We start from the raw sequence: 25,225 nt of genomic DNA on the forward strand, positions 1-25,225 counted from the left end.
AAGGGCTGGAGTGTGTGTGCTCTGGGCGGTCTGTCGTGCCCTTCGCTTGTTATCTTTTGTGAGAGAACGTCGGGATACTGAGCGTCTTTTTATTTATGTTCCGAAAGGCTGCTCTGGTTGTAACATCCAGCCTTTCCAACGAGCTGGAGCAACGAAGACTTAAACTGAGGGATTATGTATAACTTGACAATCGCAAATCAAGTAGCGAGCAGATGAAGCTTATTGGTTTGTACAGTGCTCTCATGCTGTGATATGTGCTAATATCACATAAAAGTAACAACTGTTGAGGAGCTTCCCTGCAATGTCCTTTCCCATTCTTTATCACAATTAAGTTAAAAAGACTGGACCACTACAAGCTCTATTTTTATACCCTCGGGCGTGTGCTATCTCCTTTGAAAGCTGACACTGTTTTACGAAGGAGTACAAGAAGGGAGGGGACTGCATTTCTATGCCCCTGTACTCACACAAAGTCAAAGTGTGACTCTCATTACGTGCTGCTCTTCTGTCCTTATTCTGTGTCACTGTCAGAATAAAAGTACCGTGATTCTCTTTTTAGTTACAAGAGGTGTTAGAAATAAATGCCCATTCACATTTAAGATTAGCTTATATGGGGTATGGTTCTTTCCAGTGCTACGTGGCAGCGTAATTCTGACAACAGTGTTAAACAACAGAGTCAAAAGGAAACCAGACAAAGAAATGTCAGTATTCATACAATTCAACAAAGCTCCCTACTTGTTTTTACAAAAAAAAACCCCCAAAAGATTTTAAACAAAAGGAAATGTCCTTCATTCAACACTGTTAAAATCTTGCAGCGCTGCCACAGTGACTTCAAAGCTTCTCCACATCTGTCTGCTCCAGCCAAAATGCTGATGTCTGTCCTCAGGCTTTTGTGATGTACCCTTCTCTGATAAGGAAGTCATAGATTTTCCTGGTTTTGTTCACATCGATCTTGATGAGTGCTCTAGCCTGCGCTAGTCTCAGGCCTCCTTGTTTGTTACACTCGTTCACTAAAGCAGCTTTATATTCTAAATAGGCTCCAGGGACCAACCTCACCATCTGACAGAGCTGGAAGACAAAAGGTGAAGTTAATAAACACTAACACTTGTCACACTCTTTTGTTCTGCGATCCCTGTTGGGGGAGGAACATTGTGAATATTTTCTCAAAACATTTTAAATGTGTTTTTTTTTGTATGGGGGAGGCATACAGCAATTGCATTATGAGCTGTTTCGATCCACAGGTAGGGAGGGGAGGAGCTTGCTGGCTGCTGCATTCAAAAACATTCCTGACTAAAAAATAAACTAGGAGGATGAAAGCAAGCTCTCGGCTCACAGGAGCGTAACTATGAGTGTGTCCTGTGTGGGCGTTGTTCTTTACAAACCAAGGGAAGTACACATGCCAAAGAGACTTGCAACCAGCAATTCAGCATGCTGGACGAGAGCCAGGGAGGGCATCTGTCTATTAATCCCCTGCAGACTAAGTCTTTAATACCTTTCTACAAAAGCAGCTATGCACACAACGCCTGCCCCCTCCGGAAGTCCAGGATGGAAACTGTGCAGGGAGGGCATTACGTGTTTGGAAGTTTGGTAAAAGGAACGGCTTTCAAAAGCCCCTGTGCTCTGCTCTTAGGTTGCAATGCTCCTATTTAGCTTCCAAATACCAGCCGCCTTCTAGATGGTGCACTGTATTGCTCCCAACGGAGATACTGGCTGTCTCCTCCTTTTAATAAGGAAATGCTTAATGATTGTTCCTCATTGATAGGAAATTGCAGAATTCGGAGTAACTCAGACTTTATGTCTCAGCTGACGAGGAAATCAGATTCCCCATATACACTAATGTCCTAGTCACAATTATTTATATGCTGAATGGAGCCAGAAATGCCATGTTCCATGGTGAATCTGTGATCTGATTTTCAATGCTGCCATCTCCAGTGAAGGGGAAACAGCTTCCACACAGAGGGAAAAGTCTGAAATACATCTGCGTGTCACATACACCGAAATCTGCCTTGTGAACAATCTAAGGACAGATTGTGACTTCTATTTAAAAAAAAAAAAAATCTTTTATTTCAATAGTTTTCCAGTGTTGCCTTTCACTGAATTAGAGGACAGGGCTGCATTGGGCTGCAGAAGAAACTGAGCCATAAATACATGGCAGGCCCCTTGCTGCCTTGTTTACCTCTCCTGGGGGTTGCCACATGGGTTGCAGTCCCAGTTCTGTCTGCTCTGTTGACCTTCCCCGTGCCTCCGATTGCTTTAGGTGACTGTGCAAGAGCACTCTATATGGGACTGCAACCTGCAACACCAGGCCGTGCTAACAACCCATGGCTTAAAGAAAGCCAGATTCCATTCTCAGCCACACATGCATACAAAAAGCTTGGTATATGCACTGTAAAGCAGAAATATGGAAAAAACATGAAAAGGACAATGCATTGTTATTGCCTCCATGGTTCACATTAGTGTTACAGTGAAAAACCAACCATAACTGGTTGAGGTTTGGCTGTGAGGTATCTATAATATAGAAAGAGCTCCACTATTCAGGTTCAGTGATCTGTCCAGTGAAGCCCTTGACAAAATCCTCTGCCAGCTTTAAAACCAATATTCATTAAGAAAAAATAACCCTTCTGCTCATCCCAGTCTTACAACGGAGGAAGAGAGGATGTCATACTCTGGATGTTGTAATAGCACCTTGGCGCACTCCACCTTTCTTTGCTAAATAAGCTAATTTGCTGCAGCTATGTTGTACGTATAGTACAGTAACTGAAATTAAGAAGCCAACTGGAAAACCTGAATGATTTTTGTGAGCAGGAAAGAGTAGTCAGGGCATATAGCTGAGGTGATATTAACAGCACCTCAGACAGATGGTGTGAGCACCCCTGCACTGTGAAGATAAAGTTTTATATAGACTATCTTTTCATTCCTTTCCTCACCTCCTTCTCCTTCTCGTTAAGTTTCTCTGTCCCTGGGAGACCTGTGAGGTTCAGTGGTGGAGCACTCCGTCTACCTGCAGAGACAAGAAAGGAAAACACTGAAGAACTCTGAGCAGTTTGGCAGTGGCTGTTCCTTAGGTGTGTTATCACAGAGGCAATGAAATCCCCGTGATGTTAACCCAGTATGATCCAAGTGTTTATAGAAAGGGTTATTCAGGGCTTAACACAAAAACTGCACTGATTTGATAAAAGGTATGATTTTGCAACTGGCATAGTCAAGTCCTTGCATGAGGACTCTTACGCTGTTAACTCTGGCTCACTGGCTTTTAGGAGGAACTGAAAGACAATGGCTTTCTGTCAAATTGGCACTGACCATGGTTAAGCTGGGCTGTACCTCCCGACTAAACCGACTCTTCCAGCGGGGGTCAGGGAGGTCAGTGCTGCGTGGAGGGTGTGCCGCGGGTGTGCACAGCGTGCAGGACTAACTCCCGGCCGGTGTGAAACCGGTACCTCGCAAGGATGCTGAGATTACTTATTGGTGTGATCAGCAGCCAATTTCTCTGGCATTACTGACAACTTCATGAAGCGGAGTTTTCTTTAAATGCCTTTATATATGACGCAGGTATTGTAAAGCAAATGCAGTTTGTGGATGTATTTTCGTCTGTTATGATAAACAGTACTGAAAGAAATATTACAAGGTAGTCTGATAGTTCTCGCTTTCGCTGTTGTTTATACCTTTGCTGAAGTTTAACTGGTGCAGCTTAAACTTTCACGAGGGCTGTCTACTTGCAGGTTTGGGTTTTTTTTTTCCTAATAGTATTTTTTTTTAACTTCCACAGCTCAGAACAAAGCTAGGATTATTTATTACATTTTTAGAAAGTCTATTGCCCCTGTGCTGTGGGTTGTATATTTAGCACTGTTAGAGATAGGTCTCTTTATCCCAGGACAGACTTCCCAAATTTGGCAAAGTAATGAGGTCCTGGGAAATCTGCAGGTCCGTTTTCCAAAGGACTGTGCTGGTGGCTGCTCCAGACCCTGCCCTGTCCGGTCCTACCTCTGGGACTGGGGAGTCTCTCTATCTCTTTCTCCTGTGCGTCTGTAGGAGACAGATGGGAACCTGTCTGGGTGAGGGGAGCCTGATCGGAGAGAGAACTGAAGGACTAGAAAGAAGCCGGACTAGTGAGTCTCCGGTAGGTGTAGAGGAAGGTATTTCCCAGCACTGCTTCCTCTTTCTACAGCCTGGAACGAGCGTGCTGTGATGAGACATGACAGAATTTGGTTTTACCCTTTTATAAACCTAGGAAATAACACACACACACAAACTACATGAAAGAAAACATATTAACGCTGCAAAGTCAAGATCTCAAAATCTAGAAGTAAAGTTAAGCAACGTTAATTTGCCCTATTGTATATTCAGTATGATGCAGCCTTTAATTACATAGACACGTGGCAGTTTTTCCGCAGTATCCTTGCCTTACTCAGTATGCAGGATATTTGCTTAATTAGCAACTATATGGTATTTTGTTTGGGTTTTGTTCAACATGTGATACTGGTTGTAAACACTGCATGCTATCTGAGTTCCACAGGCAAAACAATTCATATTCTCTTGGCCTCTTCTCCTTCATTGGCCACTGAATACTTGACAAAAAATTAATTTCATTCTTCATACTAGCCCTTCAGCTGAGGGGATACTGTCCCCATTTCACAGCCTCTGGATGTCCAGCCTGAGATACACAATGCTATTTTCTCTCCAAAATACCAAATCTTAGCTATCACCAAATATGTTTAAAACATAGTGCATACTGCAATGACTAATTGCTTGGTATTCCGACCCAAATTTCCAAGGCTCCTGGCCTTGGAAATGAGGAAGACCACATAGACTCAGTGGCCACCTCCGAGAAGTTTAGGTGGGTCAAGTGGTTTATTAGCATCCATATAAAAACTGGATGTAGAGACAGAGCTAGAAGCCAGTTTTCCCTGGCAACATTTAACAGCCTTACAGTAAAAATTTATCCTAGTCTCATTCATTGCATGCCACCCTGTGACCTCAACAAATGAGATGTAATTTTATAGAAGTCTTGTTCATGAGGGCCTTGACTGACCCCTGAATCTGTCCTTACTGGGCACTGAAAGAAGTAGGGGTCCTCTCAGTGGAAAAAAACATAATTTGTGATTACAGAATTAAGGAATATAAAAGCATATTCATAGAAAAGGAAAACTGAAGTTGCATAGGCAACCTGTATCATCTCATTCTGTCACTCTGGAGTGCTTGATGCTGCAACCACTGCCCGCTTCTGAGGCAACTGGTTTTTGGTGTTCTGCCCTCCCAAATCTGCTTTCTGTCAGGTTCATATTGCTATGGTATGTGCTATACAGCTTCATTAAAAACCTGGATTAGCTTGGTTCTCAGGTGAAAATTCTTTTCTTTTCTGCCTTGTTAATGTAGCTTTCGGGTGGGTTTTCCATCTGTAGCCAGAAAAATCTAGAAATTCAGCAAAAAACCCTACAGGATTTGCACGTGGAATGAGTTGCAGATTGAGGTAATGTTGACTTGACCAGTGCTTAACCATTAGGCTTGAGGACTGACGCAAAAGAGTCACTCTCCAACTGGCTGTCAGAACGGTATTACTGATGTATGGCTGGCTTTTTATCACAGACCACCATCTAACAGTTACCTGAATTTGAAGGAACTGGTACCGTGGGACTCAGGCCAGAATCACTGAAAAGAAAGGAAATTTTCAAATTGCCTTCATGTTTTTTTAAGAATAACTGCATATATTGGCCCTGGAACTACTTTTTACCCAACTTCTAATAATTATACAATTCAACTTGCATAAGGCAGGCCCTGATCTGCCATCAATACGATTTCTAAACATTTAGCACTCCCAGATTGAAGACCATGTCTGAAACCTGTTAAAAACAACAACAAAAAAGGGGTGGGGGGGCAGGGAATACAATAAAAAATTCAGTGGTGACGGACTGGGGAAATTCCAAATCATCTTCTCAGACCATGTAGCACACAGGATGTATTTCCTTTGCACTGCAGCTTGCTCCTTAAATCAAAGTGCTTGTGCAGGGTGACTACGCATTAATAATGCTGCTACATCTAAAATCATCTGAAACATTTCAAGTTTCATCTGTGCCCTCATTAATATCCGTAAAGACCTCATTTCCCTCCATGACTTTATTAACAGCAGTTAAGTTCCTGAAATACAAAATACAGAAAACTGAGATTTTGAGCCCTTACTAGTCACTTCCTTGTCAGCACTTCAACAAGTACTACTGCTGTTATCCACAGTTTCTTGCCCTTCTGAATTTTGCAGACTGTGTCTACTGTAATAAATTGGGAATGCATTTGTTACTATCACGCAGAAAAATGTGTTTGACGCACCTGACTAAAGCATAGGTATGTAAAATGCACAGTCTTACTGTAACCGTACATATCAGCTTGTCGACTGAGCCACTGCTGGCAGGCACTGCTGTCCTGGATGTACTGCAGGACTTCGGAAAGCATAGTGCGCTTTAGGCGTTCCTCATCTCTTGTCTTCTTAAGGTGATCGTATGTTCTGGCACCTATGGCAAACACATACCACATTCTCACCAGCTGCCTTGGTCAAAATTTTCAGACTGTTGTTTTTCTACTGTAGGAAATAAGTGAGAAACTGTTCTCTAGCTCTGGACCAGTCTCTGCTATTCTCCCTCATGACAACTACTTGGCACCAGAAGGTATTAGATTCCACCCTGCACCACTCCTCCCATTAATTTCAGGCCAAATATAAACAAAAAAGGCTTCCATGATCCAATTCCATGATAAAACAGGTCATTTCATCTATGTGGAGGACTTGGGCCTCTCTCCAGATATCACACTTGTTTATAGCCAGTGAAAGTATTCAGAGATAAAGCACTGGAGACCACTGTGCCATGACATATATTTTTTTTCTGAATCTTTTGCAAAGTGGTGACTAAAGCAGAGCTCTGCTAGACAGCGCATTCTCCAAGCTGATGGCTCAAACTAGCTTTAAAAAAGCACAGCTGGACTGAAACATTATTGCTAAAGCCTTGTTCAGTTAAAGAGCCAGGCAAATGCATTTCAAAAGTAAGTGTCTTTTTATTCAACACATCCTAAATGTTGTAAAATCATCCTTCCACACCTTGATGAATGGGAACGGGCTGAATAATGCATCAGGTACTTACTACAGAAATTGGTGATTCCTACTCCTGTAGTCGCTTTATTTCCCTTCGCAGCTCAAATTCCACTGTTTTACCCCAAGAGTAAGCAGAAGGGAAATCCAAAAAACAAATGTGGGTCAGTGGGAGTGGCAGTGAACTGTGTGTACTAGGAACATTGCTATTTCTTATTTGTCTACCCAGTTTGGCTATGAAATGTTCAGGAGCACAGACAGGGTTAACCTCTCTGCATAAGTCAGATCTCAAACTCACGGTGTCCTAACACTCCTTGATCACAGATTTAGGCTGGTTTCTAGCATTTGTGTGCTCAGAAAAGTTATTTTATCTTCATGCTTTGATGGTTCCTTTGCCATACCCTGGACAAGGCAAATAACAATAATGTAGGATTTCTGGAAGGCATTTCAACAGGTTTGAAAAACTATTCCAGCCAGGCTCCTTACAGCATCTAATATTGTCTTTGAACTATGATTTTCATAACTGGACCTTCCCAAATTTTTCCTTGCAGACAACTCTTTTTCTGCAGTCTGTAAGATTAAATACCCATGTTTCTTTTGCTCAGAGATATTTACTGCCTATAGCTTTTATCAGCTGGCTTCCAGGCGTTGCTTAGTTTTACGGTGAGCAAGTTTGCTTGTCTCGAATTTGTTTACTCATACTACTCAGGAGATCTGTATAATGCCTGTACTTGACTATCAGGTTGACTTGAGGACTTTGCTGTCACTACAACAACAAAACTAGGTTCTAGGACTAGCACTCACATGTGGGACTTGTGATTTTGCAAGAGCATGCTTTTGGTATTTCACACAGGGTGTCCTGAAAATACAGTCGCAACTGTTTAAACGCTTTGTTCCTTCTAATGAGCAACAATTTTCCCAGTTTAAGTCACAGAATTAAGCAGGATGTAATGACTCGTACTGGAATTTGACTAAATGCATGCTATGATTATGCATAAAGACTCGAGATGATTTGGTGATGGAACAATGCCTCTCCCTTTAAGGTAAGGGACATAATGACAGCTGTACTATATAATTATGTACACATATAATAGTTTAACATGTATCTTTCAAAGAATTCACAATTTGCTGCCAGCTCCCGATCTCTCAATACAGACATAAATTTTAGGGATTTTGCTCTTTCAGTGATATAGAGTCCCAGAAAATGAATAGTAGTCTTTTGATAAGAAAATACTACTTCTAACACATGACCAGAATGTTCAGTCAACTGCAAAATCAAACAAAGAACTCAGACACAGTTTAGTGGAAAAAAACACTTGCTGCTCATTTAATGTATCAAACCACAAATGTATTTGTTTTTCTGAGGTAGTTAGATGGGAGAGGAAGAGAAAAACAACCTCCTGCCCTCCAGGGGTGGTATGTATTTAGAAAAGATTGTAGATGATGCAACCCCTCATTATGCATATTGAAAATCCTCAAAATACTTACATGCATGGCTTTCAATGAACTTATCATGCTCTACCGGTCCAAGAATTCGTGCAAATCGTCGCATTGTTTCATAAAGGTCTTGAACCTCCTTTGGATATCGCCTTTCCAAAACTAGAGGGGGAAAAAAGTGACACACCGTATCACTCCTACTGTGAGAAGAAAATAAATTCAGTGGAACCTGAAGTGACTGCCAGTGACTACCAGCCTCTGAACTGCCCAAAGATCCAGATTTGGTACACTTCTTGGCCATTTTGGTGTCACAACTACAAATTGCTGAGTAAAAAGCAACAAAATTATACAGAGCTTAAAATTCTAGAAGCATAAAGAATGATATTTATGATGTTGTTTGATCATTTTATAGAATAGTGAGATGCACTTAAAAGGCCTAGATTTCACCTTCAACCCACTCCCTACTCAGTGGAGCCCAAAATGCTTCTGAAGAGCAATTCTGAGGCAATAACTAAAACACTGAGCTGGGATTAGTTAGAGCCAGCCGGTTGGAAACAGTCGGGGCAGGAAATCTGCTGGAATTCAGACCATCTGAATATGGTCCCGTATGAATAAACCACATTGGTGAACATGCAAAGTTTTGCTTCCCGAGTAGAGGCCACTTTAAAGTTAAGCAGTCACATCTGGTACTCACTCTGAAATTTTCTGAGGTTGATTAGGCCATGATCTCTTATAATTCTGTAATTGAGAGCAAAATGGTATTAATAAAAGGCGTTAACTCGTGCATTACCGCATAAATACAAAGGCTTCAGAAGAAACTTTGAATTAGACCATCAGAGGGATCTAAAACTAAACCACGTATGAAATTTCCATAACCCTTGAGCTGGCTAGCTGAGAAACGTGATGTAGTGATGCAGCGCGGCTTTAATCAGGGTGAATTTTGGATAGCGGTGTGCGTTAGTTCAACTCTGACAGCACTAAGCACAAAGGGAGCTACAATTGCTTTAAAGATTTGAAATTGCTTCTTTAGGCACAGATTTTGCATCTACAGTGTCTTATAACTTGTCCTTCCAAAATTGGAGGTAAAGGAATGTCTCATGAAGCATGATTTCCAGCTTCAGAGAGAGACAAATGTCCTTCTACTAGAGCAAGGGTGAGAGATGGACTGTAAATTTCACCACTGGGAGCAGGATGAAGGAATTTTTCCATGACAGCTTAGATTTTCAAAAGAGGAAAATGATTTAGGTAACTCATAAGTTTGAAATGCTCCTGACAGGATCAGGGAAATGAGCAGAGTAAAAAGGCAGGTAAGATATTTACAAGTGCATAACAAATACATTTGTCACAGGTTTCAGCAAATGTCATGCAGTCATTGCTATGTGGCGATTCGATAAACACCTGACTTTTGCAAATGATAAGAGATACTACAAAGTTGGGCTCGTCAAGGTCAGGTTGGAATTTGCTGTATAAAATCCATTACATTTTCTTTAGTATGTATAAAAGAATACTCCTGTCCCATGTAGAGAACCCTTTCTGAGAGCGACATCAGCATTTTTATGTCATTTTCCAGACTTTTGTCCCACCCTGCTGTAGAAACTTTACAAAAACTGACACCGATTTGAGTTATGTAACTGAGCCTTATGGCACTTTCTTTTAGTATGACATGATTTATCATAATGGAATTTATACTACATATTTTTTATTTATGAATTATAAAGAACCAGGTCAATACATATCAACTCTTACCTGTCATTCAGCAGAACTATGCCGTATTATGAGAAGAAGGAATGGAGAAATCTTACTCCAAATTACTAATTCTTCCAGCAGGGAGTAATACAGCAAGATATAATTTTAAATATTGAACAAAGTATTTGAAAGTTATAATAAAATTGAATTTAATGAATAGATTGAGTCATTCTAAAAAGCTGTCAAACGAACCGAATAAATTATTCAAACTCACGTCAGCAATATAGTTATCTTCATTACACATTGTCGAAAACTAACTTATGGACCACTAAGAATTAAAAATAATGATGCAAACATTTCTGTGGAGAAAGTGGGGGTCTAGCAATTAGTCACAGACTGGCAGCTTTTTTTTTTCCCTAAAGTAGAAAATGAATTATGTGCAGTCCATCAGCATTACATAGGGAACAAAAAGAACAGTGACTTGCCTCTTTTTTCTGGTTCCTAGTCCTGGATCTGTGACTGGTTTCCCAGATAGTATTTCAGTTTCTCATTCTGCAAAATGGCTATGTGATCTCATAAGGTGTGCTAGAAGCTTAGCTAGTTATGTATAACTGGATTTGGGATAGTAATATGAAGAGCGCTACGTACATGACTTTCATGCACTAAAAAAGACTGGAAACGAGGCCTTTCGCAATTAATGACTTGTTTTTAGAGTTTAAAGGAAGGTTATGGTGTGTAGAGGTCCTTTGTCAACCACGTGTACAAATAAGCATCAGGGTCTGTTAATCCATGTTTTCTGGGCTGGTACCATTGCTAAAGCCATGTGCCTGATCTTAATCTGTGCACAGAAGGAGAACCACACATCCGAGATGAAGCCTGTCATGCAAATCTCATAGCAGAAGACCTCCATGCATGGGAATTGTCTGGAAGGATGCTATAAGAAATCAATTATGTTTAGTATTAGGACAACCCGGGGGACCAAAACATGGCAATGAAGCAAAGGAACACAGTTAATGCTTGAAAACTCACTTTTTTCTTCTCTGTCTTTCCTTTAACCTGGAATGATAGATATCTACAACTGCAATCTTCAGAGCTGCAAAATAATAATAATAAAAAAAGATTACAGAATACGTACGTAATCACTGTATTAGGCTAATTTTCAAGCCTTTATATTCATGGTAGGCTGAAATGGTCACTGTACTTTGCTGTTTTAAAATCCTGTGGCAATTTTACAGGGGCATAAGCTCTCTAGAGGCTAACCTTCTGCAGACTATACATGCTACCTGTGGAAGCTTTCTTTTGCTTAATCCTTCCCAATATATTACTGCCTGTAAATATGAACCTGGGTAGATCCTGAGAACTCTTTTCAACTCTTCCTTCTTGGACTGTTTTACTATTAGCACTTATTTGTTCCTTCATACATGCAATTGTTAAGTATTCCTTCTCCTGAAAAGCAAATTTATCAGATTTAAGAATCTGAGGTATCATCTTTGTACAAAGGCTTCTTTGCACAAGGAACTCCAAAAAATAGAAAGACACACGAACTGTGACGATTCAAAGTAGCCTTTGCTACAGTTCTTAAAAACATCTAAAAGATTTTAGCTTGTTAACTTCTAAACTTATCTGTGTTCACGACAATGTGAAGCAGCACAGGAAAAAGCCATGCTCATAAGAAATTATATCCTTTTCAAAATCAAATCTGTCTGCAGGCTGGCTGATCCACTCGGACATCCTTCAGCTTCTTTTTCCTGTAACCATTAGGTTAATAAACTTTTTTGGTAAATTTTTTGAAAGAAAATACATGGAGACACCTATCACCTTCCCTTCCTTCATTTTGTTAAATAATGCAAAAATTCTATGTCATTCCATAAGCGTAGAGTTGGCCAATTTCTTGGTTGGCTTTTTTTCCTTTATGTTAATCATTTCAATATGCTCTCAGAAGGAAGAGGCTTAAGACTTGACAGTGGGTTTACAGTCTGTAGAGACAACACGCAGCTCTTTGAAACTAAGCAAGAGCACGTCCCCTTTCAGCCCACTGTGCTGTCTAAACAGGGGTGGCCCAAGTGTGACAGGATCCTGGCAGTTTATTGATTGCATTCTCCAACAAATAATTAATAATGCAATTAAGAAAGAAGTGTGGTTATGCGTCTATTTTAAAATATGTATTTATATGTAAACACCAGGAAGCCCCTAGCCTCTAGGCAATTCATCTGTGCAGTCCTCTGGGTAATAAAATTTCTTATAAACAGGGACAGCTAAAGCCCAAAGGCTGTGCATATTAGCTCAGGAGCCGACAGTTTTGAGTTACACTTGCTGATCTTGTATTAGCAAAAAACCCTTCAATTTATACAAAACTGATTTGATGTTAATCTAGGAGCAAAAGATAACATGAAGATACGAGGGATGGTACAATATTCTTACTTCTTTTTGCAAATTTCTTGCAAAACCAGAGTGTTCACGAATCACCATGTATTTTCATAAACAGGTATTTAAGTTTCCTAATTTAAGAACAAGCACAGGTAGCAAATTCTCCTTCTTGCTTAAATGTGGGGATAAGAAATTGGAAATGCAGCAAGTTAAACATGAATGAAATATATTACTAAGTGTTGGAATCGGTGCCAATTTATGGAAAATATTTTTATATTTTTAAACCCTCTGCAAGCTAAGCTAACATGTTATTTTCCGGGGTTTGTGTGGGCAGAACTTAATAAGTACATGCAGAAATTGCATTGGAGAACCTCTATAAATATCACAAGTAATTATGCACCTATAACCATTGCATTTTGATGCTTTCACCTTAGTGCACAATATTCTGAAAGAAATTATGATCAACTGGGGAGGGGAAGGAACATTCATGAGAACAAATGAAGGAAAAAAATGGAGCTTCTGCTTACAGAAAAATTAGTATTTGCTGCCACATGCAGTTTTGGAGGGGCTTTTGTTTTTAATAGACATATTCACACAGGAACAGCCGATTACAAAATCTGGAATGCATGAATAACTCAGACTACTATACTGTTACATGCTGCATTGAAATGAGAAAAGAGATGCTGTACGAATGAAAATGATTTGCCTGTGCTTTTCCCCATGGATTATACTAGGGAGGCAGTTGTTTGTACTGGTAATTCAAGATAATCCAAGCTGACACCGTGTTCAAAGTGTCCATTTTGAGAAATGATAAGGTTCTTTGAGATGGTCAGAGTAGCTTTGAAGGATCCAGTGATAGGCAGAAATTCAAGGCTCCTTTCTTCATTCCAAAAAATCAAAATATTTTGGTTTCTCAAAAGCATGTCCAAAACAGTTTCTTCGCTTTTCATTCCTCTTCAGCCTCATTTGGTCTGCAAAAACTTTTTTGAACGCTAATGAGTGAGACCTTTGTTTCATGCTAGCTAACCTCTGTTTGGCATGCAAGGCCCAAATAATGGGAAGAATGCAAACTAATCAAAGTAAACAGGCTGTGTATCCAGTGTGTGCCTTGGTTGGTACAAACTCAATGGCTACAATCCAAATTCACCCTCCCTAGAGGAAAGCAGGACCGTAGGCAAACAGAGTATCTGCCTTCAGAGCATGTCAGGAACTTCCACAAAAGAATAAACATCACGTAATATTTAGAAGGACACTGACTGCCTTGTATCTTATAAAATGAAATTTCACTACTGTACAGCCAGAGTTGCAGTCTATTTCCACTCACTTCTAAACTTGCGGTTTCAGCAATTACTTTCCAGTGTTAGAAGTAAAAATAATTTACATGGAAAGGGGAGAAAAAGCGGGGAAAAGATAAATTACTAAGGTTATAATTCAGTCTGATGAAAACTTGTAAGTCATGAAATATTCAAGCACTCTGGGCTGAATTAGATTTGTAACTAGTTGTTGCTTTTGATCTGTCCATTATGTTTTTGTTTAACTGCAATATATATTTGCATGCACTTATTATATTGCAAGTACAGAATAAAAGTTAACAGTTCAAAAAGTTAATTGGAATATGAGATTTCATACAGTTTCTACCATCTCACTAATATCAAAAAGGGACTGAACAATGCCTGTGACCTCCTGTGTGGTTGGAGGAGCTGGAGAGTCAGCAGGCACAGGTTTCTGTGTTCCTCATAAGAGGCTGCCTGGGAGTCTTTCCACCTTGTATTAAATCACACTCTTCTTTCTTTTGAGAATACTGAGTACTTGTTTAGAATGACACAGGAAAATATAACAGAGAAAATGCAATGATATCAGGAAACAGAGGTCAAGCAGCTTGCATCTAGAACTTTTTATAAAATGATTTTTACAAAATTTTAAGAAAAGCAGAGCAATGTGAAGGAAAGGGAAGAACGGGGAATTCCGCTCCAATGAAAGCATCAAATATTCCCGTGTCATGTGCAACCTAGACATTGCAGCGCTGATCTGTGACTTGTGAAACAAAAGAAAGAAAGAGAGACCACAGAAATTATTCTGGTTGGTGTGTTCTCAGGGTTTAGCTTGAGTAACTTTCAGAAAATGGAATATAAAAGTAGTTTTCAAAAATTAATCTTGAACCCAGTGAGGTTTATGTACGGCAGGAAAACAAACTCAGGATTCTTTCACAAACCTGATACTTAATCTATGCTGCAAAACGCCAGTTTGCTGTTTGGCCAGCAAAAATTTGTCTCGAGCAGGTGTGGAAGACAGCCACAGGGCTGCTTTTCAAGGACGTTTCTGTAAGATCTAGCGTAAGAAGTTTGCCAGCGGGCCGGGCTGGGGTGGAGAGGCACGTTAGAGCCGCTGCCTGGAAGTAGTGAGACAGCAGGCACCCTTGGGAGAGATTATGAGAACCTGGGCCTCCAGCGCTGCCTCACAACCTTCTCTCCCTGTTAACTAGAAAGTACAAAGGTTTCTTAAATCATCCAAATGCCTGTCCCTGCCTTCAGATCCAAGTGTTGAGCCATTTTCTACAGTATGAAATCCTACAATTAGGTTGCAAAATATTCTCAAGCAATCAAAAAGTCAGCATCTGAGATCTTTAAAACTGCAGGACAGGGAGGATGTGGCTCCTTCCTTTTTTGTATTAACTTGGAGAAGGGAAAGATCTAATTCCAAAGTTTTTTAGCAAATAATTGTTTCTCTCCCCAAGATGCCTCATGTAAAAGAAAAACAGCTGGCTAGACCCTGGGACTTCATTTTTCAGAGGCATTCTCTCTCACGTGGGCAAATCTAGGACAGCTGTGGGAAGGAAGATGCCAGAGTTCCTGAGCTGAGATCGAAAATGTAGTTGGTCACGCTCCATAACTTCTGCCAAACAGTTTTCACAGGGCAAATGCCTGACATCCCGTACTAAATAGTGAAGACAACTGAAGAATGGACTAGAGAACATCCAATGAAATTATCAGGCAAATGATTTGACAGACAGAAGGAAGTATTTTTTCACACAACACACAATTAAATTGTCGAACTCCTAACTCAATTGTGGAACTCACTGCTACAGGATGTTATAGGGGCAAAAGTACAAATATATGTAGTTCTAACAGTAGTTAACTAAGTTCATGGAGGACAGGTCCTTTGGTTAAAATGGTCTGAACACAACCTATGGCTCAAGAAGTCTCTAAACTTATCACTGCAGGAAACGTGGAAGATATGCCAGGAAAAGTATCTGCCTATACTTGCCTTTTTTTACATTCTTCTCCTGTATGTCTGCTATGGGGTACTAACAGGACACTGAGCTAGACAGACCAAAGGGTCTGGCCCTGCACAGCTTTATGATATTCTGAAGAGATGAGCAAAGCTGATTTTTCCATTCAGATTGACAACTTAAACAGGAGGCTGGTAGGAGATATCTTAAATGGCTGAACTGTGCAGTGGGAGGAAGACAGGTGTGAGGGGTATGGAAGACAGTGCTGGTAAACCTGCTTGAATGAATATTAAGCTATCAATTAATGAACAGATCTAGGAGATTATTTTGCTTTTTCAGTTTACCAGGACTCAGAATAGGACATGGAAGCCAGAAAATATGTCTTTTAATAGTAATAAAAAGGAACAGTAGAGAGATGGCATGATGAATCTGTGACATGTCCACAAGCCAGTCCCCCTTTCAATAAACATTAAAAGGGAAGAGAGACTGACATATGATTCTCATAACCTTTTTTGAGCCAAGGGAGTTTGCATTCCTTAAAGCTCTGTGTACACTGCTAAATTTCAAGTTTGGAACGACTGTCTGTACGTAACAGGATTTGTCTGTCTCCAAGGGATGCTAAGGCTTTAGCTTAGAACTGCCTGACATAGATGGGAGAATTCTGAAGCATAAACAGAGTACTTTTAAACACTATATGTACTTATAAATGTGCGGAAAAGTATGATCTTTTCTTCTCTACGGATCAAAATGTCATTTTAATACTTCCTTTATTTGGTATTATTAAGGCAGCTACATTCACAGAAACTCAGTAGCAGTAATTGGACTCATACAACAACCATCCTCTTCACAATAAAAAAGCAAGTTGTCACATACAGCGAATGCTATTATAACTCAGCGTGCATGTTTAATGCATGAAAAACCGCACAACTTCAAGAGTAGAACAGTTTCAATGTGTTGCACATAGTCTTAAGCTACATACCTCCTTGCTGCCTGTATTAATAACTATCCTGATATCAGATTTCCTAAACTAACAGAGGTTAGAATAAGTGACAGATCTTCTAAGAAACGAGACATAGTAGGCGAAAGGGGTATTAGCAACAGAGAAGAAAATGTTCCTCCTTCTAAATCAGAACAAAAGTTGTGCCTTGCTTTGATGGTCACAAACATTATGTAGATGGAAAGAATATCTTTCAGTCGGGGAGGGGAAGTAATATCAAGGCACTGATGTTTCTGGTTTTTAACAGGCCTGTAGGTCTGTTTATTCAAACACTGATGTACTGCTACCTGTTTCCAGACAAATTGCTATCTCAGATAATTTGCTTCTACTTAGCTAAACTTTCTGTAGAGTTTATACTGAATAAAACATAATTTGTGTCTTTCCTAAAGAGATGCCTACTACTGGTGGAGACTATTCGATTTCAGTCATGTTCTACTTTACAACTGGCTACATTTCAGTAGTGAGTAAAGTGCATTATTCTCTATATAAGTACCATTTATATGTCAGTTGATTAAGAGCTTTTAAAAGAGATTTGAAAGTGAGGACTGTAGAAATGCCAGTGTTTAAATCCCAGCATACAGAAGTGAAATCATTAAAAATGTACGTTCACTTTTAAAAAAGTGTGTAGAGAAAAAGAGACCCAATGAAATGCTCTGTAGGCACTCTGAAACATTGTTTTCAGACAATGCACAAAAATATGGGACTTACCATGCAAAATGTCTGAATCATCTTCTACAAAATCAATATCTCTCAAATCCCATTCAGCATAGTTGTCAAACTCCTGTTCAGAGGTGATTAATAAATTGTCACTAACTAGCACAAAAAACTTGGTATCAGGTTTCAGTACATGTAGAAGTACTGAAAACAGAGATATTTACTCATACACAGTTGTACAAGGTTCCATCCTTGAGTAACATACATCGCAGGGGAGCTTTAACTAGAGAATGTATAATATGCACCCCCATGGCTGGAACTGGAACAGGATGCTGTGATAGGATAATGAGAACTAATCAGGTAATCTCCATGACTCCCACACTGTGGTGGAAATTCTGCTCAAATGTACGAAAACAACGAGCCCCTATATGGCTGAATTCATTACTTCATGTACAGGAGCTTGTTTTGCAACAGGAATTGGGGCCCTGCGCCCACAGCTAAAAACACGGAAAACAATGCAGGTCTTTCAAGTGATCTTTGGATCAGGTTCATATGTGCTTCTCTAAGGCAAATGAAATAGAAGCATGCTGAAGCTGACCCCTTTTGCTAAGCATCTAATTCACAACATCTAGTCCGCTTACATAAGAGCCATTCATTACTGGACATCTGGTGGTAGCAGCATGCCTTACAGCCCGTACACACAAAGCCAGTGACTCAGATTGCCTGCTAGCAGCTTTGTAGGCTTGCAGCGCCACCTCTGTAATTAAATCCTTGGTTTAATCACTCTGTCCTGTCCGCTCTTCTAATGTTTTTTATATGAAGAGTAAAGACCTATAGGCAGGGGCAAACGTGTGTTTGCTGATCTTGCATTCAGTAGCAAATTTAAAATAATGGGAGAAGAGAGAGTCTTACCTCAACAAAGTCAGCTCTCGCTGGCATGTACCCAGCCATATCCCTGGAGAGCAAGGAATCAAAAGTAGGCCGTGGGGGATCATCAGCAGCTGAAAAAATAAAGGGTTTTAGTTGCTGTGTAGGGCTTTTTTTAACACAAAATGATCTGCAAATAGGTGTTTCTTTTGCAGGAAAAGTGGGAATAATTAGTTGAAGAAAAACACCCTGATTGGGCTTTTATTCAGAAAAAGACTGAGTTCATCCAGAGAAAAATGCCGTAATCTGAGATCTTCATAGTATTCTCAAAAGTCAAACACATAAATTCAAGGTAATAAATAGGTTATAAAATGTAAACTCCACATTTCAGAGCTCAGCATCCCCCCCGGTAAATCTCTGCAGATCACTCGGTCTCAGCGTGCAGGTTCTTTTAGTTAATAGCATCAGGGGTGTTAAATCTGGCATCTTCTGGGTGCCATTTACGGAGAGCTGCAATTAAAGCTATACAACTCTGAATTTTCACAGTGCTTCCCAGCTGAGGAGCTCAGTGTTTTACAGACAATAATGGACCGAGGCTCACAACACACTTGTGAAGGAGCTAAGCATTGTAAGTCCCATGCTACAGATAAAACAAGCTGAGGCACACAGAATTTGTCTTGGCCCAGGTCACATTAAAAAAATCAATGACAGCCAGGGACAGAACCAAAATTGTCCAGTTCCTACTGCTTTAGCTCTAAACACTTTACTGTGAAATTTAAATCTCCAGATACCAAGCAATCTTTTTTACCCAGCCATTCTGGGGAGCTTTATAATGGAACAGACGCTAGACTGGGGGAATTCTAAAAATGTTAAATTTAAAGAAAACTGAAAATTTGTTACATTGCTGAAATTTAACATACACTTTTTAAGAGGAATTTTTAAAGAGAGGTGTAAAATCAACATAGTTTAAAGGGAGTGATTTTATGACAAATCACATCAGCAGTTAAGCCCACTACACAGTGGGTAATCAGATGAAATGTTTTAAAGGTAGAAACCCCTTCTCAGTTAACATTGCTACGCAGGGTCTGGACAAGAAAAGTAACCACCCCAGCACCAGGGGGAGAACTCACGCTGGTATTTACCACGAAGGACACGCTGTTATATCGTGCCACACGTGAAGTAGCTTTGAGGTAGTGTGTCCTTTAAATGAATATGCACATCCAGGCTTTTGCTGTGGCGATTTCTGTGAGTGACCATTTCCACCGGCTGTGTAGGAACTTCTGGTTTTGAGAACCTGATGTTTTGTATCAGACCACTCCGTTCCCTGCCTTTTTCCACTGAACTGGCAGTCTTGTTTATTTGATACACCAATGATTTAATACAGTGTAAAGAAAACCCTACTACTAACATTATTCAAGTTAGCCATCAGAACAAGCTCTCCTTTTGGGAATGAAAGCAAATTGCATGTGTGGTGCATGCCTTTCTCCAAAGGCTGCTCATTCCAGTTTTGGAAGAGCAGAGACTTTGTGGGGAAGCTCCCTGTGTATGCTAGTGGGCAGGGGATACTCACGGTGGAAAGGAATGGCTGTTTTGTTGTGTTGCGCCGCCTCTGCCTGCTTCAGGTTCAGTAATGTAGATGCAAACAAGGGATTGTTGATGAAGTGTTTCATATAATGTTTCTCACACTCCTCCTTGGATTTTGTACACATCTGGTTGGCTACGTCCTGCCTGAAGTGGGGAGAAGGGGAGGCTTAATATGAAGAACACAGAAATATTGAGGGTTTTTTTTCTTTCTCTAGTGGGAAAAGATAACTTTGGACAAGAGATTGATCGTATTGTGTGCAGAGAACCGATCTGTGATGATGTCTGAATTCAGATTTTGCGTACTAACACCGAGCCAATACTTACACGCTTGATACAGTGCTAGGGAGCGCTTTTTTGGTGGTCATGAGCAATGCAATTCACTGTCTTTACATGAGAAACTCCTTGGCTGATGGAATGTACCAAATCTTTTATATGTTTGAAAATTTAGTATTGTTATTTGAGAGCTTTTTATACATTTTACTAACTCCAGGTAATGGTAAATTCTAAGTCCGGAATTGCATTCTGCTTCTCAAGTTTCTCTTGTGATTTTAACTGGATAGTGGTTTCCCCTTTCGTGTAGCGATGTCAAACAGTTTTTTTTTAAACACCGAAATGGTTGTACAAAAGACATTCTAGAAATCTTTGCCAAACTTTCTTGGAAAAGTGGTTGACTAGAAACGTGAAGTATTTTGTCTTAATAAAATGGCTGCGTAAGTTGAGGACTTAAAAAAAAAAAAATCCACCAGCAGCAATCATTTTAATTTCTGTTAAACTAAAAACTGGATGCAAGGGATTCCAGGAAGAGAAATCAGTTTTTCCTTTATTTGGTAAAGGCTGATAAAAGCCAAGTGTTTAAGGAAAAAGTTAAGATTACTTGTATTGCTAAGTAGGACAAAGACAGCATACTTGCAGAACATAACCGCAACCAGTTTATAGTCTTAATTATGACAGCAATGTGTACACATAAGAACTCACAGTTCTCTTTCAGTGAAGTCTGGAGTTCTATACAGCTATTTTTTAATACAGCTATTTTTTCATGAAGGAGAAGAGACATAACTCATGACTACAGATCTCCTTTATTTACAAATGCATAAAAATCCTGTAGCAACTACAGAAATTAACTTAACAGAACATAAAGTAAAAATTAAATATTTCCAGTGCTCTATCCTAAATACGAGAGAGAAGCAGGAAACTTCCAAAAATAACAATACCTAGCTAGTCAACTGTAAGCAAACTGAAACCACATAAGAAATTCTGTAGTTGGTTGTTACATAGGAGTAAACTGAGGCACAGAAAATCTTGTGCAATAGTTAAGCTCCTTCAAAACCTAGTGACTTTAATGCGAAATGAGGGAACTTTGTACTTCACTGGAGGTGCCCTGCATCTTACAAGAAGCCTTTAACAATTTCCTTATATATCTAACAGCAGATTTGAAAACAGAATCTGCTACCCCAGTCTCCCACTTCAGCTGCTAAATTAGTGTCTCACCCGCAATAAGTCACTGAACATTCAAAGTGCACTGATGTATTCAACGGTAAGATCCAGTGAAATGAGAGGAAAAACTACCCATCATTCACTGAAGTTGGCCGAACCACTAAATTCTCACCAGTTTCCAAACCCACAGTCCATCACAGCTTCTAGGAGTGCCATTTCCTCTTGAGCTGTCCAGTTAGGATCCAAGACAGGGAAATCAGAAGTCTAGAGAAGATAAAAGCAAATCAAGCTGCTGTGATCCTCTGTTATAATCCACCACATGAAGAGCAAAGAAGTTCTAAGCTACAGGGCAACATAGTATGTAATACTGGTAGTTTTAAAACTTTTACTGTGTCCCATGAAACCTGATCAAATAATTGTTGAATTACTTAGGGCCTTGGGTCGTCAACTACAGTAAAAAATAGTTTGTCACTACAGATCTTCTGATATACTGTTACATGTTGTACCTACCAGCTGTAATTCAACTATGTTATGCTATGAAACACAATAAAAATTACTGAAGACCTTTAAAATGATTAATTTTGGGGAAGAAAAAACAAGAATGGAGAAACAGAAGTTGATTCACATGATTAAAGAATTGGAAGTCTAGTGAGATGCATTGTGCTATCTAGGCACAAAAAAAAAAGGTAGCTTTAAATGTCTCCACTATGCTATCATGTTCCAGGTGGATATTTTTCTTCAATCTCCAGGAAGACTTTTTCTTTTTTTAATAGTTCCAAACCTCTGAATCAAAGAATTGTATCACTTAACTTTTCAATGTAATATTAGTAAGCAAAGGTCTAACTCCTGGGAAGTTAGGAAAGCTCAAGATTGAGTAGGTGTTATCTAAAAGGAGTAGTTACCATTATCTCATAAGTATGATCACTTTGATGTTTCTTGTATTCAAATCCTCGTGTGAAACACTGTAGAACAAAAAATTAGCATTATGTTAGTCTCTTACTTCTGCCCTGAAAACATTTTAACTGGTCCCTTTTTTCCTTTTATTCTCGGTCCACTGGGTATCCAAAACTGACCCCCTGATATGCTGAAAAAGATATTCAATTTTTCTGATTTCATTTTAGAAAAAACATAAAATTTAGAAAAATCTTTGTAAAATTGTGTTAAATCTGTCTTTGTATCTTGTCTTTTGCACCAAGACGTAACTCCTGTGAATCGACATACTTTTTTGTTAAGTATTTATAGCAAAGTTAGGCAGGTGAAAGAATCTTAGTGGTATGTTTTAAAATGGATCGTTGCAGGAAGAGAGCACAGAGCATTTCTTAAGTATTGAAAACAGTTTCCCTTTAATCTTGGTTTTATGTTTAAAAAGCACCAGCATGGTTTGCAGATATTTTCAACAGTTAAATTTCTGATTTTTTAAGTACAGGTAAATGAACAAAAATATACCCAATATACAAAATATGGTTTTGTGTATTTTGTACATATCTGAGCACAAGGCTAAGCTCCTTTTTCAGTTTTAGAGGTTACTGCCATTTTTTAGTCATAAATAATGCAAACTTATTTATTTAATAATTAAAACTAGCAGTACTTTCTGTGGTTATCAGCTCACACACATAATTTTTAAAGAACTATGTCTGGTCACAAACAATTATTGTCAATATTGCAAACTTTCTTTTCCATTTGGGAGGGAAAAAAAACAACGTGTTGTGACAGGGAAAGGGTGTTTCTTGATGGCTTTTCTTTTCCGTGTCATAAAAAATGACAGAAACGATACCTCTCTAGACATGCAGCGGCATGCTCCGTTACACAGTCAGGCTGACTGCATGTCTTTAGGTAGCTTTGGCTGCCTTCACAAAGATCTCCTTCAGCTACTCATGCCTCAATTCTTCAGCCTCCAACATTTTCTTTGTCATTTCCCTGTCCCTGAGCAAATAAGTGTGTTGATACAAGTTTACAGAGACCAGTTATTAATGTGTTTATGGAACAGCTTGGCCCCGGACAGGCCTTTGATGACTTTCTCAAAGAAATTAATGCCTTTGCTTTTATCCTTGCACTCACCTGCAAACACAGGAGGAAGGGAGGAGGCCCACACTCAGCACACTTAACGTAGGGCTCTGTGAGGTATGAAGAGCAACCTCGGCATGGAGGCTTATCAAAAGGGTCATCTGTGAAGCCAAAAGTAAATCTCATGCAACACAAACAAGGCACTGGTTTTGCAATCACCTAAATTCACTTGTGCCCAGTAATTTTAAGTGAACTCAACTGTACATAACGTCTTTCCTACTGCAGCTTCTCCAAATATGTTAAAAGTTCCTTGTTCAGCTAGAGTTGCAAGAGAGATGTTGGCGCTGCATCCCTGCTAGACCTGATACACCGACGGCTAAACCTAAACTTGTGCAATGGACTTAAAGGAAAATCTTCTCTGTAGCAGCCTCCTGGTACAACTCGGCAGTGATGCCAGGAGCTGTGCTAGCTGGCTGATTTGATCCAGTGCCCATGCTCGTGTTCTGCACCGAAGACCAGACCCAAAACCTTATTTGTGGAGAATACTGCACAGACAGCTGCAGTCTCCCATCCATCTACCTCAAGTCAGACTTTTAAAGCATATTGCTGTGGTTGCAAAGGCATCAACAAGATTGTTCTGTAGACTCTGTTCTCAGACTCTGCTCAGATTGCTGAACAAGGAATGAAACACTGCTCTGCAAGTTCTTATTTTGTTCATTGCAAAGTAGTCAAAATAAATAGACTGTGAAGTTATAAGCCACATTTTTTCCAAGAAAATGGATTTGAACTAGCCAAACTATAAAAAGTCAATTAAAAAAAAGACCCAAATTCCCACTGAATCATTCATGTACTTGTGCTCTTGAGAATTTGATCAAAGAAGTGACCCTGTGGACCAAATACTGCTAGTTTTCTGCCTCCCTCCCCCAGATGGCTGCTAATGTCTTTAAACAATGGCAAACACTTTCCAAATGTCATCTTATGGTACTTACTACTGAAGGAGGCCAGTCGCTCCATTCCTCTCCCTCAGTGGTGTCCTTGCTCCTCTGAGTAAAACCTGTCTTGCCGAAAAGCCCGTAGCGTAAGCCTTGCCCCAAGCAGTACGTCCAAAAAGGGTATCCTCTCCCTGCAGACGTCTCTCCGCAGCCCTTGCAGAGGAGATCCTCCCAGAGCGTCCTGAACAGAAAAGCAAAAGGGCTGTCAGCAGTCTTTGTAACAGGGACCACTTAACATGGCTGAGAGTCTGTTTTCTGCACATGAGAAGAAATCGAATGAGGAGAGACAGGATGCAGCGTAAGAAGAGATGTGAAGTGATGGGGATATAAGCCAACCCTGAACTGAGGCTTTCAGTGGGAATGTATGTGCTGAGCAGAGAGTTATGAAGAGCTGTTGTGCAAGAAAGTGTTCGGCACCTCCAGGGAGCTCTGGGAAGACAATGAACAGGTTAGAGATAGCATGGACACAGCAGTGCAAAAATCTACCATGCTCATGTCAACTACATTTTCAGTGTTGACTGTGTGGCAGCTCCTATGAACAGGCCTGATTCACCAGCACCCGTGCAGTGAGGTTCTACACTGCTGTCCACCATCAGGGAATTGAGTTGCTTTCCATTGTGGGATTTCTAACATGTCTCACTTTTACAAGGTATTTTTGCTGGGAATGGCTCAGGCTTCTCACTTACTAAAATTCATGTTTCTCTTTCTAGACTTTTCTCCTCCATGCACCACGTGAGGAGGCATGGATCTGCATCCAGGGACACCGCTGAGGCTGTGCCGCCCCTCCACGCAGATGGCAGCTGCTTCCACCCTGGCTACATATCCCTGCACCTCTGCTTGGATCCTCAGACAACCAAGAACAACTTCCAGGCTGGACTTTTTACCCTGTGGCCGTAAGTGATGCCGCA

The 25,225-nt window shown here is 40.0% G+C and overlaps 1 protein-coding gene across 1 annotated transcript; it reads right to left on the minus strand.

Moving 5' to 3' along the window:
* Positions 1–625: 625 nt before the first annotated feature.
* Positions 626–24,456, minus strand: TADA2A (transcriptional adaptor 2A). Its single transcript, XM_009578487.1, is given in 16 exon segments — positions 626–1,065; positions 2,925–2,998; positions 5,600–5,643; positions 6,365–6,497; positions 7,119–7,139; positions 7,142–7,180; positions 8,555–8,665; positions 9,198–9,241; positions 11,219–11,282; positions 17,491–17,563; positions 18,349–18,437; positions 19,874–20,031; positions 21,494–21,585; positions 22,224–22,283; positions 23,380–23,486; positions 24,315–24,456. Coding segments are annotated over 16 exon segments (1,320 nt in total). The 5' UTR covers positions 24,340–24,456; the 3' UTR covers positions 626–879.
* Between the last annotated feature and the right edge of the window lie 769 nt (positions 24,457–25,225).

This window comes from Fulmarus glacialis, unplaced genomic scaffold (assembly GCF_000690835.1).
Source record: "Fulmarus glacialis isolate BGI_N327 unplaced genomic scaffold, ASM69083v1 scaffold12980, whole genome shotgun sequence".
Lineage (NCBI taxonomy): Eukaryota > Metazoa > Chordata > Aves > Procellariiformes > Procellariidae > Fulmarus > Fulmarus glacialis.